The 16,592-nt window shown below is 46.4% G+C and overlaps 1 protein-coding gene across 1 annotated transcript; it reads left to right on the forward strand.

Moving 5' to 3' along the window:
• The first annotated feature begins 7,371 nt into the window (after positions 1–7,371).
• Positions 7,372–16,380, forward strand: SLC2A11 (solute carrier family 2 member 11). The gene is made up of 12 exons (XM_021549834.2): positions 7,372–7,392; positions 9,134–9,232; positions 9,735–9,895; positions 11,200–11,324; positions 11,995–12,124; positions 12,368–12,516; positions 13,237–13,424; positions 13,701–13,811; positions 14,297–14,398; positions 14,523–14,598; positions 15,470–15,597; positions 16,180–16,380. Exons 1-12 carry the CDS (start codon positions 7,372–7,374, stop codon positions 16,378–16,380), a joined length of 1,491 nt encoding a protein of 496 aa, XP_021405509.2.
• Positions 16,381–16,592: the final 212 nt, after the last annotated feature.

Raw genomic sequence — 16,592 nt, forward strand, 5'->3', positions numbered from 1 at the left:
AGGGAGCGGAGCCCGTGCTGGGCTCTGAGGAGGGAGCGGAGCCCGTGCTGGGCTCTCGGGAGGGAGCGGAGCCCGTGCTGGGCTCTGAGGAGGGAGCGGAGCCCGTGCTGGGCTCTCGGGAGGGAGCGGAGCCCGTGCTGGGCTCTCGGGAGGGAGCGGAGCCCGTGCTGGGCTCTGAGGAGGGAGCGGAGCCCGTGCTGGGCTCTCGGGAGGAGCGGAGCCCGTGCTGGGCTCTCAGGGGCCCTCCCTGCTCAGGAGGAGCTCAGCCTGTGCTCTGCTCAGGGGCCCTTCCTGCTCAGGAGGAAGCAGAGCCTATCTCTGCCCCGTGTCCCATAAAGACAGTGCTCCTGAGAACCAGAGCTGATACACATCTCCAGAAACACGACATCATTCACTCTCCTGCTGATTTGTCCTTCCCAGACCTGTGTGCCCTGCACAGCAGTCGGGTCTAATGCTACAGCCACCCTGGATTCAGATGTGGAATGGGCCTGGTGTTGGGCTTGTGCTGGAGAGAGTTAAGCTGTCATCAGAGCCTTAATGAGCCCTGAGATTTCCCTTTAAACCTTCAGTTAATGGGAAATGAAATTACGGAGGGGGAAGGGGGTCTTTGTGTCCTCCACCACCTCCATCCCGAGTGCCCTTTGATGAAATACAAAACCCAGATGGAAGATGATGGGACATGAGTTTAAAGCAACATAATGAGGGAGAGAGGGGAGAAGACAAGAGACCAGTGGGGTCTTGTCAGACCAGAGAATGGGCTCCAGTGCCCTGGGCAGTGTGATGCTGACAGCACCTCTGAGGGGGCTGGGGGAGAAGGAGGAGCTGCATTAGGGATGCTGGGAATGGTGCTGAGTGAGGAACTTGGACCCCAAACTGCAGCACTCACACCACACTGACCCCAATGGCAATTGGCTTGGCTGTGTGGGCACAGGCTTTTGGTGGGAGCTGGGATTGGTGTGAGAGCTCTGGCAGTTGAGAAGAGCTGAGCTTGCAGGGAAATCCATTGGGCCAGGAGCTCTGCAAAGGGCTGCCCTTATTCATGTGGCTAGCTCAGCCCTCCAGCATGTCAGCTCCTGATCCAGCAGAATGGGAAACTGAGTTGAAGAACTGTGAGGCAATAAATGAAATAAATGAATACGTATCCTCTTCCTTTGGGTAGGGAATTAGAGGTTTGCTATCTGCTCTTGGTGCTCCTGGACACCAGACAGAAGTGGAATTCAAGCACCATGATTCCTGCCCCTTCCTTATCTGAACCAAGACTGGGAGATTAATATTGGGAGCCTTCTGCTGTAAGGAGGCCCTCACTAGCTCCACAGAGATGGGAATCCAAATAATCAATCCCATTCACTCTCTGTGAAAGACTATGTGCAAATTAGTCATTGCATAAAATTAAAAAAAAAAAGTAATAATTAGTTTCCCAAACTTTTTCTCTTCCCTTCTTTTCTAGCCAAAACTGAAGAATTCCATTTGTCCAGATTTCTGCTTAAGGCCTCTTTTCTAGGGTTTATGGGGGAAGGGGGAGAAGTGATGAAATGCATCGGGAAGTTCACCAGCTCCCGCTGGGAGAGGCCAAACAAATCTCAGTGTCACCCTGAGTTCCCAGGCTGCTTTCTGCCCATGATCTCAGTCCCTTCGGAGCTCAGCCAAGCTGACTTCATGCACTACAGTACCCCCAGGGCAGCTTTAGTTCTTTACTACAATCTGTGTCACATTGTATGGGTTTTTGGAATTATGGCCTTCCACAAGTTCCCATCAGTGCAGGCACATATTTGTGTTCACACACACCTTCATAGTGATGCCTTTTATAAAATCATGAAGTCGAACTAAAAGCCTGAAAAAAGCCCAAAGCCAAAGTCTTTGTCTCAGCTGCAGGAAGGTAAGAGGGACTGCCAGAAAAATGCTGCCCAGGAGTTCTTTCAGTGATTTTCTCCTGCCTTGTCCTGTCCCTGCCTGGGGACTCAAAGCAGATGTGGCACAGTGATGTGACTGACATTTCTTCCTGCCATCTTCTGGGCTCCCCTTCCTTTGGGGATCAGCTCAAATGCTGTCAATGTGCAGCATCAGCTTCAAACCCCAAGATATCAGAAACTCAACGTTTCCACACAAATATGTGTGATGCCCAGACTTGAGTCAATTTTGGACAGGCTTTGAAAAAGGTTTCTGTCTGCATGCTCTTGGAGCAGCCAGAGGACCTAATTAGAAGGACTCCCAACTGTAACCTTTGCACAAGTCCTTCAAAGGAAGAACTGAAACGTGATGGTATCTCTTTGCCAGACAGTATTTACCCATTGTGCATCTGCAGGCTTGGTGATAGTGACCTGCAGCATAAATTCAACAGCTTCCTGTCTCAGTTTCTGCAAACCAAAACTACAGAGTTAGAAAACAGAGAAAAATGCTATTAACTCTCCCCATGAGTTAAACAGCACATAAACCTCAAGAAGGCACATGAGCAAAGATAAATGGGCTGTTGCAGCGGTCATCTCTTTTGTTTGTAGTAAATTATTGTGTGTAATTCATGTTTCCTGTCCATAAATACCAGAGGGACTTGAAGACATGGAATCCATTCTAATTCAGTAAAGACAAAAACAACTCCTTTTGAGCCCATCTGGAACTTGTTTTTATCATAATTGTTTCGGGCTCAGTAAGGAGTTCAAGATCTAACTGCCGTCTCTAATTGTTTCAAGGATAAACAGCTGCTTTGTTTAAAGGCAGCAGCTCCCATTTTGCCCAGCACAGCAGTCCAGGGCTCGCAGGATGAAAGGAGCTGTGCCGTGTCAGCACAGGCCCTAACGAGCGCTGGCGCCCTTGGCAGGGCGCTCACCCCGCCCGCAGCTGATGGGGCAGGAAAACAGCCCCAGGCACGCACTTGTGAGTGTCCAGCCTCTGACATGTGCCCTCTGCTCTTCAACGTCACTGGCATTTTGTTTGTAACTTCATCTGATGATGTTTTGCAACGTGGCCCGCTGTGACAAGTCACGCCTGGCCTGGTGACGCGCCGGCATCTCCTGCAGCTGGGCTGTCGGGTTCACTCCCTAACACAAAACCCCCAGCCCCTTGCTCGGGTAATGCTCCAGCCTCTGCTTGCAGTCCCGAATCTTTCCTTCATCTGGGAACAAAGATACCCCCACACCCACTGGGAGAGACTCCCCCTGCCAGGGTGTGAGGCCGTGTTGTGTCTCAGTCCAGTCGTGTTCGAGGTCTCGCCCAGGACATGCCGTGCCTGAGCCCAGGGGAGCCTTGGTGTAGGAGAGGTCTCTGCATGCCTGATGCCCTGGCACTGGGAACAAGTGAGGCACACCAGCCAGGAGAACCTTTCTGGAAGGATATTTCAGCCTCCAAACTCAGGCCTTGGTTGCATGGACAAGAGGTGCAAGAGCTCCGTGAACCCGCTGCACATAGATAAGCTGTGTAATCATAACTGTTGAGGCACTTGAAATGTTTATTTTTCCATGTGTAATAGCCATATATAAATTCTTCCTCCTTCATTAAAGGATTTCTTGTTCCAAATCAGCTAACTCTGGAGTGTGATGGCTAAAGTCAGGAGAAAGTGAATCATACAGAATTGGATGGATTTTTAAATTTGTTTGTTTGTTAGAAAGAAACTAAAGATAGCACTTAGAGTTCAGCCCTCCAAGGACATGTGGTTTGCACAGGGTTTGCTGTAAATCACAGTTAATATTATTTTTATTTCCTATGGTTTTTAGTTCAAAAATACAGCTTTGTGTCTGGCATGAGAAAGATCTTATTTAAATCTCCTCAAGCAGAGCCTCATCACATATCCAAATAAAGCACCTCTTCCAAAACAGCTTCTGATCATGAGTTGAAGACATCAAACAAGAAAATGTCTGTCTCTTTGCACAGTTATTTTTCTCCAGTGGTTAATAATTCTTGTTAAATTTTTTTGCCTTGTGATCTGTCCCCTACACCACAGGTCACCTCACACAGCTGTCAGTAGGGAATATCCTTCAGAGGCCTTTATTTTGTAACATCCATTTCATAAGCACTGTGGCCAAATCAACAAGAGAACTGAAAAACAATGTTTGCATCTTATAAAAAGAGGTCTGTGCTCCACTCACAATAGCAGTACATCAACTGAGCGTGCTGTCAGCTGCTGGAGACCCCTGCAGGGAGTCAGAAAAGGTATTTGTACTTTAGTTTTCACCAGAGGCAGGACTGTGAGTCCCAGTCCAGCTGCCTCTCAATAGCCAGGGCACAGCTGTAATGAAAAGCTCTGTCTGAAGGGACTGTTCAATAAGAAAGCAGGATGAGTCTGACACTCTGACACTGCTGCACACATTTTCCTCTCTTCTGATGGGAACATTCAGCAACATTTGATGCCATTTGGTAGAGTCTAAATGCTCTTCTCTCACACACAGAAACAGAGGTTTTGTTCAGGCAAGGACTTTGTTCCTTCTGGCCTTGAGGTCACTCAGTTTCAACTAGCTGCCTGTATCAGTATCTTATACAGAGATGGAAGGAAAATAAATAGTTCAGCCACAGCATGACCTACAGCTCACAGTGGACTGAAAAAAAGATATTTCCATTATTTTTAGTATTTTGGGTTTTCTCAGTTTTCCCAGAGAAGATCTAGTGCTTATCAGGTGGAGGAAAAGGCAGACTGCTGATCAAACACATAGAACATACAGCTGCTCCTCTGACATCCAAAAATCCCAGCTAGCAAGGGAAAGCAGCAAGTTCCCTTGGCTGTCTCAGCCTTGTGTCCTCAAAGGATTCATCTCCCATGGATCTCCACTGCTCTGGAAAGTGTCCCAGTGGCTCTGTGTGGTAGCAGCAGCTCTGTCTGCATTGGGTCCCTGCCCTGAGAAACCTCTGTGACGAAGCTCATTTCCCGAAGTTCTTATACAGTGCCTTGAACTTACATAAATGGTGGCGTTTTTATAAAGAACATCAGCGAACTGCTGGAACTGAGAATTGTGGTGTCACAGCAGGGCACTTGTTTCCTACAAAGAAAAATCCATTTCAACAACTAAGTTCCATAAACATTGCTCTCACCACGAAATCAGCAAACCTGCTGCATGTTTCTTGAGAAAGCTGCTTGTTTGCAGATCTCATTATTTGTCTTTTGTATTCTGAGTGAGTTCTGCAAGAGTGAGGACAAGCAAACAGAGGCATTTTGTATCTTACAGTGATGGTCCTTACAGGAAAGTGAGAAGGGATTGCAGAAATAGCCAGGCTAGAGCTTGGGAAAGTCAGCAACCAGCCAGAGATCCACTCCAAATCTCTTCTGCAATTACAGGGTAGTGTTTGTAGGGAGAATTCATCCTGTAGATCCAAGCCTCACAGATGGAAATGAGGCCCCTTTTCTCCCCTTGAAGTTGGTCCAGAGGATTCTGGTGTAAAAACACACTGAAACATTGGAACCTCTTAGTCCGTGACAGATCAAAGAGCATGTGTTGATGGTCTTTCCTAATGGCAGGATTACCACTTATTCCTGCAGTCAGATAACTGCAGGCAGACACTGCCATCACGTTCTCCCAAGAATTCCTCTCCCATGCACACGGCATCATATTTCACCCTGATTATGACAAGTTTGAGTTCAGTTAAAGAGTATTTGAAGGAAGAAGGTGGTGGGTCTCCACATTCCTGCTGGAAACCTGCCGGGTTTACATGAAGGCTTCCAGCATGAGGAGTTTGAGTAACTGCAAAGCAGTGGTTGTGCCCTAGTGACAGACCCTGACCCTGGAGATTTCTCTTCTACAACTGCAATTCTGAAACTCTGGCAAGAAGGATGAAACATCAGGAAAACTGGGGTTTTTAAGGTCCATCAAAAAGCCAGTTAGAAAAACATCCAGTGTGAACATCTCTCAGCACCAAAGCATGAGTAATATAGATGCTGTGCAATGAAAAAAAATCTATCTCTTCACTCCTCATCAAGGCAGCTGTTGGTAGACAAGGTAGAGGACAACATCCTGGAGCTCCCAGCAGCCAGCTGCACATAGATCTCACCACAGCAACATCCAGTTGATGCCCCTCTGGAACAGGGAGGCTCGTGAACAGCCTGTGCCACAATCCCCAGCATCTCACTGCCCACCCACAGGACTTCCCTCATCTCTGGCAGCTGGCACAAGCTCAGAGCAGACAGCATGAGGAACAAGCTCTCCTTTTCGAATGAATTGCTGTTCTTGATATATGCTGCCTAAACAATCCGTCAGTGCCTGTTGAGTGGTACTGTTACCTCTGTTTCCCAGTTTTTGTTTGGGAAGCTGTTGGAAGCATTCCTCTAACCCCTGCCACACGCCACAGGCAGCACGGTGCTGGCACGTTGCACTCAGAGCCTAATACAGCAAATTTTGTACTTCTCCTGCCACTTAGTGGCTGCAGCTGATGCAGCACCACATCCCTGGCTACACGTTCACCAGAGAATACTGTGAGGTGGAGCAGGCTCATATTTCCGTTCAGGCGCAGTAAAACCTGAATAGGGACAAAGAGGCATTTAAAAGCATTTCATTTATTTCAAACTCTCTGAAATCTGTCAGGGTCCTCACAAATCTCACTCTGCAGGACAAAAGGATGTTAAAAGGATGATTACTCCTGAAGGCCAGATATTTTGTGAAGCAGCAGCTTTAATATCACTGCTGGCAGTGCAATATGCTTCCATCTCTAGGATTCATAAGGATTCACCATTTCCCACTGCCAGGGTGGGCCTTTCTGTTCTGCAGGAAGAAGCAAGGCTGGCACTGCTGTACCTGACAGGAGCTCTAAGTGTGGCTCTCTGCTCTGTGCCAGGCTGTGGAGAGGGCACAGGAGCACAGCCTTCTGTGCCTTCGTGCACAGCCTTGCCAGCCACAGCTGCACTGCCTATCTGTCACCAGGACACAGACAGGAGCACAGGGAAAGGCCTCGGATAACCAGGGATTTGGAAAGCTTGGGCTTCATTCATTCCTGTCACTGATGGGACCAAGGGAAATAGTCTGGTTTGTCTTTCAGATCCTACATTGTGTTCCAGGACAAATACAATCAGGAAAAAAAACCCCTGTAGTTCACTTCTGCTTTGATCACACTTAACCAGAGAAGTGATAGTGGTAGCTGTGCCAGATGCTCTGAGAAGGAGTTGATGTTGTAAAGCACACTGGCCTTCAAGAGGGATTATACAGATCTGGATCTTGGAGAATCATTTCCCTGGGATCTCGTGGACTTTTAACAAAATGAATTGAACTGTCTTGCTAGTGAACAGGCAGCTCAGTTTTGGGAATGTAAATCAGCTGGCAAAACACCTGCCAAATCAAGTGTCTTATCCTAACGTAATGAGTGACTAAATACACATTCCTATGCTGGAGATTTAAATAATCCTTCAGAGCACCGTGAGAGTACCAGAGGCTTTGGCAGACAGAGAAAAACCTATGAAAGAGGATGAACAAACTGCAGAGACTGGTAAAATATCTATTTTACTATTCTTATTGACAGATTTTTTAATTTGATTTTTTATAAGGCTGTGTAAGTACTATCAGGTTTGCATAGAATTATTTTTCCAGTTCATCACAGTCCTTGGGATAGAGCTGACAGACTAATGGCTCTCCTGGCAGCTGAAAACCACCACGGTGGCTGGGAAAGTACTGCAGGAGTTGGGCATTACAGAAGGCTTGGGAAGGTCACTCTGGAAATACAGCACAGCTCTGAGCACAGAGCTGCTTGCTGGCCCCTGAAGGGAGAAACAAACCTTTTTGCTTTAGCTCATGGTCACAAAAGAGCTCTGTGACATACAACTTGAGAGGGGATGTACTCTATAATGAAAGCAGGGAACTGAGCAGGAGTACTATATTCCTGGACATTGTAAATGGAAAATAAATGTGCTGTTGTAGGGAGAGGAAACTCTCACCTGGAGAACGAGGATAATGAAGAATAGCAGAGATATGAGGTGCCCAATCCTTAGCTCAGTTCTCAGTAACAAGACAGGGAAGTGGTGTAGCCATGGAAAGTGCAAGTGAAATGTATCTGCTGCTGGCTGGGACAGGAGAGCTCAGTCTCCTCTTGCTGCAGGCTTGGAATAGTCTGACTTTATTTCTGTCCTGGAGGGACATCCTGTCTTGGGCTGGTATGGAAGCTATTTAGAAGAAAACACTTTGAGGAAAGGGAAAAAATCCAACAATTTTTGAATTTGTGATTTTAGAGCTATTGTGAGACTAGAGCAAAATTTCCTTTTCTTTGGTGGATGGCTCTGTAAGAAGAAACTGAGCAGATAAAGCAGAAAGAGGTCCTCAGCTTTGGGTTATTTAAGTTCGTGGGGTCACTGGGGTCATATTCATGTAGCAAAACACAATCTGGCCTGAGGTGCCCTGCACTGACTGGCAAACAGCCAGGCCTGAGCATGGGCTCTCTATGTTACACCAGAGCTTTCCCAGTGGGAGGGGTTTTTGAGCAGGGCGCTGGCAAAGGCCATTACTGGCCTTGGGCCACCCAGAACATGGTGCAGGAGGTGTCAGACTAAAGACCAGGAGCCCCTTGTATGCTCAGAGTGGTCTTGAGATGGAATAGAGCTCCCAGTCCCAAGACTCCCTCAGGGCACATCTTGCCTGTCACAGGATTTCACCTACGGATGGGGAAACCAAAGGCACAGGCACAAAATAGTGGGAAAAAGCTGGATGTTGTCAGCCTGCCAGTGAGCTGTCAGCTGCTGAGCTGGGCCAGCCAGGACAGCTTGTTCTGCACCCTTGAAAAAGTCAAGAGCCCTGTCTTTTGTAGCAGCACCGATCCTGTGATGCCACAGGAGGCTGCCCATTCCCCTGCCCGTGCTGCTGAGGCTGGCAGTGCTGTCACTGGAAATGTGAGCCAGTGGCAATACTCGAGAAGGAATGTCCCCAAGGAGACCTGAACGTGGCATGGGAAGCCACTGCTGCCACGATTTCACCTGTCTCATAATGCTGAATGCGCCATTACAGACTGCTAAACACTGTCTGCTCTGTGCAACAAGTGCAGCATCACAGGAAAGACACTCTAATCTAAAATATCTGTTATTATCATGAAAGGACAGAAATAACAGCACACCAAAGAATCCCAAATGCACTGGGTATACATGGCCATGGGAAAATCCCCCAGCTCAAAGTCTCAATGTCTTTTGAGTCAGTGTATTCTGTACGAGGAAGCCAGCTATTTATTGTCTGCCCCTTTTCTTCAGCTTCAGAACAAGATCCTGATCCTGGCAATATGTGCTGCTGGGATTGGAGGCACCTTCCAGTATGGTTACAACATCTCCATCATCAATGCCCCAGCCTCGGTAAGTACTGCTGGTCTGAGAGCCTGCCCCTGGCAGACCCTTGAGCAGTGGTGTGCCACTGGAAATCTGCAGGCTGCTGCTGCTGAGGGACACAAAGCAAGGATCCCTCTGTGTAATTCACATCCAGAGCACTTTGTTGTCAAAAGCCACCTTGGAGCAGGACCTAGTGTCACAAGAGTTTATTCAAAAGCTTTGTTTCAACTGCTTTAGGAAAATCTAATTCTAGAATTTTTCATCCTGAGTCCTTTGAAGTTGATTTTTGCCCTTAGATTGAAAGTGACACCCGTGAAATCAATTTTTTAATTATCAAAAATAACTACACAGAGACATAAACCAACTGCAACATTTCAACAGCAACAGTTTTATACCCTAAACTCTTTGCTAAAAACACATGGAGGAGATTGGAAGCATAAACACAGGACAAATAGATATAATAATAATAAAGGGACTTTCTCCATGTGCTTCCCCTCTCTGGTGGCTGTGCAGCTGTGTCCTCTCTCAGTACATCCAGGTGTTCATGAACACGACCTGGCTGGAGCGCATGGGAGCTCCCCTGGACAGCAACATGGTCCTGCTGCTCTGGTCCTTCACAGTCTCTGCTTACCCTCTGGGAGGTCTCACTGGGGCTGTGGCTGCTGGTCCCATGGCCATCATGCTGGGCAGGTAAGAGGTGCTGGAGTTGAATTGAAGCTTTGCAGCTTCCCTTAGTTCAAGAGGAATCAGGATCCCTACAGCAAAATACCCACCATGGTTAAAAATAATGAATATCTCAAAATTCATTGGGGAACAATTTTTTCCTCATATTACCTCTCATTACCCACATTACCTCAGCCCAGCTGAGGTGCTACAAGGATTTCAGCTCAACTCCTCACCACAGTGCCTACCTACATAATCTCTATCATTTTTGTGCAGTTTTCTCTTGTGCTTTTAAATGGGAAATTGTAATCGATCAGACTAAAGATTTTTATTTTCAAAATAAGCAGTGGGAATGACCCTAAAAAAACAGGGTGTTTACAAAGAGCAGTGGTTGCATCCCAGCTCCTCGTGTCTCACAGGCTGTGTATTCACATTTTGGTCTGAAATATTCCAGGAAGTATTCATTCAGTCTCCACAGTGTGATTTTTTATCTCTATGCCTGAGTCTCTGAAAAATAGCTTACCTCATGCATCTTTCATACACAGCTCTATCTCCAATTCTCTTCAGAAAAAAAAAACAAACACAACAAACAAACAAACAAACAAGCAAACAACAAAAACCACCAAAAACCTAACAAACAAACTAATGTTACCAACATAAACTTATAGGAAATTCGATTTTTGCCTCCCTGTGCTATCACTTTGGTTTTCTCCTCTTATGATGAAGGAGACCCCATTATGGTTTGAGGTCCCATGACTTACTACTTTCATGGTTACAAGGACCTGGAAGGATATGGCTTCCTTAATCCATTAAATTTTTGAGATTTCGCCCTGTCCTATTTTGGAATAAAATAATATTCCATCATAAATAAGAGGAACAAAGACTGCTAAGGCAGTGAGCAGGGACTAGAGAGAATTTCTGGTAATAATAACAGTAAGGGTCAATAGAGCTCTTTTTTCCTCTGGTTTTCAGCAGGAATTTCTCCTGGAACACATGAAAACTTTCTGACAAAGTTTCACAATGATTACACTATTACGTGAAAAATGCCTATTCAACAAATTAGCACTTTCAGACCAAAATGCACATGGCTTGCTGAAGGAATATTCCTCTCCATTCAGATGGGAACTGCATGTGAGCCCTGAAGCTGGGGGAGAACCTGGTGGTGGCCTCAGAGAGCCTAAAGGCAGCACTGCAGGGACACCCTGAGGTGGCACAGGGACACGTCCTGCAGGGCTGGGTTCACCAGGAGGTTCTGTGGTGCCACGGGAAGTGATTTATGCCAGGGTTGAACCTGCCACACGTGTGCTCACAAATGTCTTTTCTCTCGGAAGGAAGATGTCCCTGCTGCTGAACAATGTCTTTGTGATCATAGCTGCAGCCTTGTCCGGCTTCAGCCGAATGGCCAAATCCTTTGAAATGATTATGCTCAGCAGATTTTTTACTGGCATCAATGCAGGTATGGCAGCATGAGAAATATAGAAGGATGAAGGTGGAAACAATCAGAAGAAATTTAAGTAGGAATAAACCAGGATATTAAAGCAATTAATCCTTACGCTGACCAGAGAATTAAGAAGTATATACAGATTTTATACTTTGCTTCTAAGGGCTTTCTTTTAAAGCATACACAGGCAAGGGGGTTTTGTGTGCTACACATAAGCATCTCTGTGCACTGAGAAAATTCGAGCTGAAAATGGATCCCTGTCTGCTTGTAAGAATGTAAAGTCACTCACCAACATGAGCACCAACACAAAAGCTTTTGTAGAAGTTCATCCCAGAAAATGATCGATATAAGGGACTTAAAATATGATATTCCCCTCAAAGGGGGGAAATTGAGGGAAACATTGCATATAACCTTGGATTTGGTGCTGGAAAGACCATAGGACTGAGGCCCTGACAGGTTTCAGTTTCATTATCCACTGCTACTGATGAATATTGAAATGTGTGTTCAGTTACACAAGGCGAGGGGTAAAATTGAAGGTTTGGGTGAATAACAAGCACTGGTAGATAAGTTATCACATGGCCTGCAACAGAAGAGTGCAGCCGGCAACCTCGGGAAGTGCCTGCCTGTATTTATTCTTGTCTCCTCTGCCCACAAGCTGAGGTCAGCCTTTGTCTGCCTTGCCCAGGTGTGAGCATGAACATCCAGCCCATGTATCTGGCAGAGAGTGCCCCAAAGAAGCTCCGAGGAGCTGTGGCCTTGACTTCTGCATCCTTTACAGCCCTGGGGCTGGTGCTGGGGCAGGTTGTTGGACTCAGGTAAGGTAAAGCAAGCAGCCCACCCCTTCCTTCCTTCCTTCCTTCCTTCCTTCCTTCCTTCCTTCCTTCCTTCCTTCCTTCCTTCCTTCCTTCCTTCCTTCCTTCCTTCCTTCCTTCCTTCCTTCCTTCCTTCCTTCCTCCCTCCCTCCCTCCCTCCCTCCCTCCCTCCCTCCCTCCCTCCCTCCCTCCCTCCTTTGCCAGGTGTAAAAATACCGTGTAAATGGTGATAGTTTGTTTCTCTAGGGAGCTCCTAGGAGGGGAGGAGAGCTGGCCATTCCTTTTAGCAAGCAATGTGGTTCCTGCCCTGATCCAGCTCACAGCTCTGCCGTGGTTCCCTGAAAGTCCCAGATATCTCTTGATTGACCGTGGAGACAAAGAATCTTGCATCTCTGGTAAGTTTAAGGTGACTTCACAGAATATGTGAGACTTGGGCCCCAACATTTTTTGGAATGGCATCACAAATTTTACATGTAGAAAGTTTCATATCAAATAGTAAATATGATCACTTCCTCCTTCCAAACTAAAGAACATTCTATAATGTTAAATATATTTGATCTCTTGAGGTAATTGAAAGGCATCTTCCTACAATAAGCTTATTTGCTACAGTAATAGGGTCAAAAGGTAAGACTTGTGTTCACAATGGCAAATATGTTTTGTAACAATGAAGTGAAATAACTGCTGGTTGAAGAGCTCAGGATCGAATCTGAAGCCAATTCATATTAAAGGATTTACTTAGATTTGTGGCATACAAATCCTCATATGCAGAGTGGCTGGAGTTACTTTGTGGGAAATATGTGCTGTGTACCAAGAACATCTTAATTGCCTGCATTTCCCAGGGAAGGCACTTGAGATCTGAGGCAGAAGCATGGCAGCTAAACTGGCACTGCTGGGAAATACTCACTTGGCAAACAACGGTGAGGGATTTGCAGTCCCTTTCCCCCAAATCTTTCAAGTGGCTACACCACAGCTGATGAACTCTGTGAAGGTCACACATGGTCACAGGCTCTGTCCTGCAGCTTTCTGCAGCCATCGCCTGCTGCTCGATCCCTCACCCTGCAGAGCAGCGAACTGAAGAGAAAGCCCAGGAGTAAGAGGTTGCCTTGTCCCTGCAGCACTGCAGAAGCTCAGAGGCACCAGTGACCTGAGTGCAGAGCTGGAAGAGATGCTGGCAGAGCAGGCTGCAGTGAAAGGCCAGAGAGCAAAGAACCCGTGGGAGCTGGTCCAGAGCCCGGGCCTGCGCTGGCAGCTGGTGAGCGTCGTGGTGCTGAGCAGCGCCATGCAGCTCTGCGGGAACGACTCGGTAAGCAGCCCGCGTGTCCCAGGCCGTGCCTGGGAGCTCTTGGGCTCAGCCTTCTGGCAGCAGGAGAGGAATGAATAGTGTCTCTCTGCCTGGGGAGATCTTCACATGGCACGTGTTTGGTTCCCAAAATTCACCTGTGCATTATGGGAAGATTCAGAAGGATGCTGTAAAATAGCCTGTGTGACTCTGGTCACTCTGCGTGGCCCTTCAGGAAAAACAATGGGATGTGTTTGCAGATGTCTTCCCTTACTGCTTTCTCCTTTCTTCTCTTCACAGATGTATTTTTATGCAGCTTATGTGTTCCAAGAGGCTGGAATTCCTGAGGACAAAATCCCCTACGTTGTAATCGGCACGGGAAGCTGTGAGCTGATCACATCTGTCACTTGTGTGAGACTCTCAGTGCGCTCTGGTGACGTGCAGCCTCTGCTGGCAGGGAGGAGGCTGCTAAATGCAAACCTGGGGTTTACATTGCTTTTCATGCCAAGGAAGCCCTTTAAGCACAGGAGCCAGGCTGCCTGTCAGCACCCCCAGCCAGATGGGTTAATGCAGAGGTATTTGGTCAGACATTGCACTGCCATCACTGTCTGAAATCTCTAATGAGTCTAACTCTCTTGCTTTGTGTTCATATGGATGGTGGCAGAGTTTAGGTGCAGCTGGGGCATTCTCATCTCCCGTGAGCACCCTTCTTGCCTGACTCCTGCCACCAGAACTTTCTTTTGAGTTTTGTTTTTTTTGCTGTGAAGCAGACAACATCCTGAAAGTTATTGTAGTGCAAAGTAGGAATGGAGTATTAAAAGGTAAAGAGGAAAGAGGCAGGAAATATAAACCCAGGTGAAATAATTTGCTTTATTTCACTGTGTCACTTTGTGCAGAACATGATTATAGACTATGCTGGTCGGAGGCCACTGCTGCTGGGGGGGTACACCTTCATGGCAGGATGGGCCATTGTCTTCATGGTCGCTCTGAGCCAGCAGGTAACAAACTTTACTGGATTATTTCAGTGGAATGGAGTTGGGCTTTGCCTTTTGTGTGACTGGGGTGTTCAGTGGTGGCAAATAAGTGCCCTCACTGGTTTTCCATTGGTTTCTGTGGCTGTAGACTCAGATTAGCTGGATGCCTTATCTCAGCATGGCCTGCATTTTCGCCTATATCCTGAGCTTTGGAATCGGACCAGGTCAGTTCCCTCAGTGTTTTCAGTGAAACTTTTGGGTACTGCAGGGGTTTGGAGATGTGTGCAGGCATCTTATGGAAACTCTCAGACCCTCTTTATCTGCAGCATACTCCAAGGAATGAGGCAGTTTCTGCTGTGTCCCAGGGGTTTGCTGCCCCTGGTCCATCAGTGTTGTGCAGGGCCAGGCTGTGCCCATTTCTCTCTGTGTCCTATTCCCCCTCACAATCATCTTGGCTACTAAGCCAAGGCATTTGGAAGTGATTCTTGGCTTAAATAGAGGACAAGCTTTTGATTTGCTGCCCAGTCCATTAGGTCTGTAAACCAGAATTCCTAATGCTTGACTTTAATCCTAGAAATTGTTGGCTATGCCCTCTGATTATTTTCTTGCAGACACCTGGAAGCACAATTTCCACATCTATCTGTTAGCCTACTAACAGTGGCAGAATACACTAGCTTCTGTGGGTGGGCAATACACAGGATGTTGTGGATATTTGCATGGTAAATATATAGATGTGAGACTCTCTTTGCTCACATGAGTTTGAGGAAAAGCAGGTAAAAATAGAACCAAGCTGCCAGTGTCACATGCCACATGAGCTGGCAATAATTTCTTGTCCCAGTCCCTACAGTGCCATGGAGTTGAATTAATTATAAGCCTTTCTCACATTTGGGTCCTGGTAAGAATAATGTGGATTACAAAATCTTTCCTGGCAGTTCATTCTAACAGGAGAAAGTTTGAATAATTATCCAGTCCCTTAATATTTAACCTAAAAATTAACCTCTTATACTTCATATTGGTTTTTCTTGTTAAGATGTATTCTCTTGCTTTTAATGTAATGTCAACAACATTATTAACTTTCTTGCCATTTTTTTCCAGCTGGTGTAACAGGAGTTCTGCCCACAGAGGTTTTTGATCAAATGTCCCGACCAGCTGCTTACATGATCTGTGGCTCCCTGCTCTGGTTCAACCTGTTTCTGGTTGGAACAGCCTTTCCATTCATTGTGGTGGGTTCCCAAAGCAAAGCAGCTCTCTGTGTTCTGTGCAAGAAAGAGGCTCTGGTAGTGACCAGGAAAAGAGAATATTGCAAGCAGCAAGATAGCACTTCTTTGAAAAGTAAACTTTCTCTGTGTTCACTTTGGTGATTTCTGATTTGAGGTTGGGAGTGGAATCATTTGGGGGATGGATGATAAATATTCCTCGTCTGTCCTCATAGAGAACAGCTGAAACTAAAGATGTGATGTAATTTCCCTTTGCCAGACCCTGGCACTATTCCCTAAAATGATTCCTGAAGCAAAAAGGAGCAGAACTCCACAATATGCATTCCTGTCTTATTTCCTACTGAGGGCTTCCATGCTATACAATTATAGAGAGAAAGACAGAAAAAGACATTTCAAAATACTGTTCTTGCTATGTCAAATTTCCAGTCTATGCTGGAGAACTGCTGCATCCAGGCATGTGACACTCTCACCAGGATTCACAGAAATACTCTCTGGGTGACTTTAGACCACGCAGGAAGAGGGATTAGTGGCCTTTTTGTCATCATACAGAATGTCACCAACACTGTCTTGTTTTTTCCTCCTCCTCAGAAAAGTCTAGCACATTTCTGCTACATCCCATTCCTTGTGGTCTGTGTGTGCACTGCCCTCTACGTTTGGTTTTTCCTTCCTGAGACAAAGGGAAAGTCCTTCCTGGAAATCTCGGAGGAGTTCAGGAAACGCAACTTCAAAACAAAGACCCATGGAGGTTTCTATAAAGGCCCTGAGGAGATCAAAACCACCACATTGTAGCAGAAGAAAGGAAGAAGGTATCTGGGGGGATTCTGCAGTGAATTCAGCAGTGGCTATGTGCCCTTGCAGGGACACAAAGAGAGAAGTTAGGGACAATATATTACTCTTAGTTTCTTAAGTTCACCTTGGAAACATAAACTTGAACTGATAAATCCAAGCAAAAGTTCAATCATCTGTTCTCAGCTTTTAGCACTGAGTAACACATGCATGTT

Source organism: Lonchura striata, chromosome 18 (genome assembly GCF_046129695.1).
Source record: "Lonchura striata isolate bLonStr1 chromosome 18, bLonStr1.mat, whole genome shotgun sequence".
NCBI classification, from domain to species: Eukaryota; Metazoa; Chordata; class Aves; order Passeriformes; family Estrildidae; genus Lonchura; species Lonchura striata.

Excerpts from the sequence above, each read along its gene's own strand:
- SLC2A11 (XM_021549834.2), top strand. The coding sequence starts at position 7,372 with ATGAACAAACTGCAGAGACTG. Across the intron at positions 12,125-12,367 it reads GGGCAGGTTGTTGGACTCAG|GGAGCTCCTAGGAGGGGAGG; the intron begins GTAAGGTAAAGC and ends TTGTTTCTCTAG. Across the intron at positions 14,599-15,469 it reads GAGCTTTGGAATCGGACCAG|CTGGTGTAACAGGAGTTCTG; the intron begins GTCAGTTCCCTC and ends ATTTTTTTCCAG.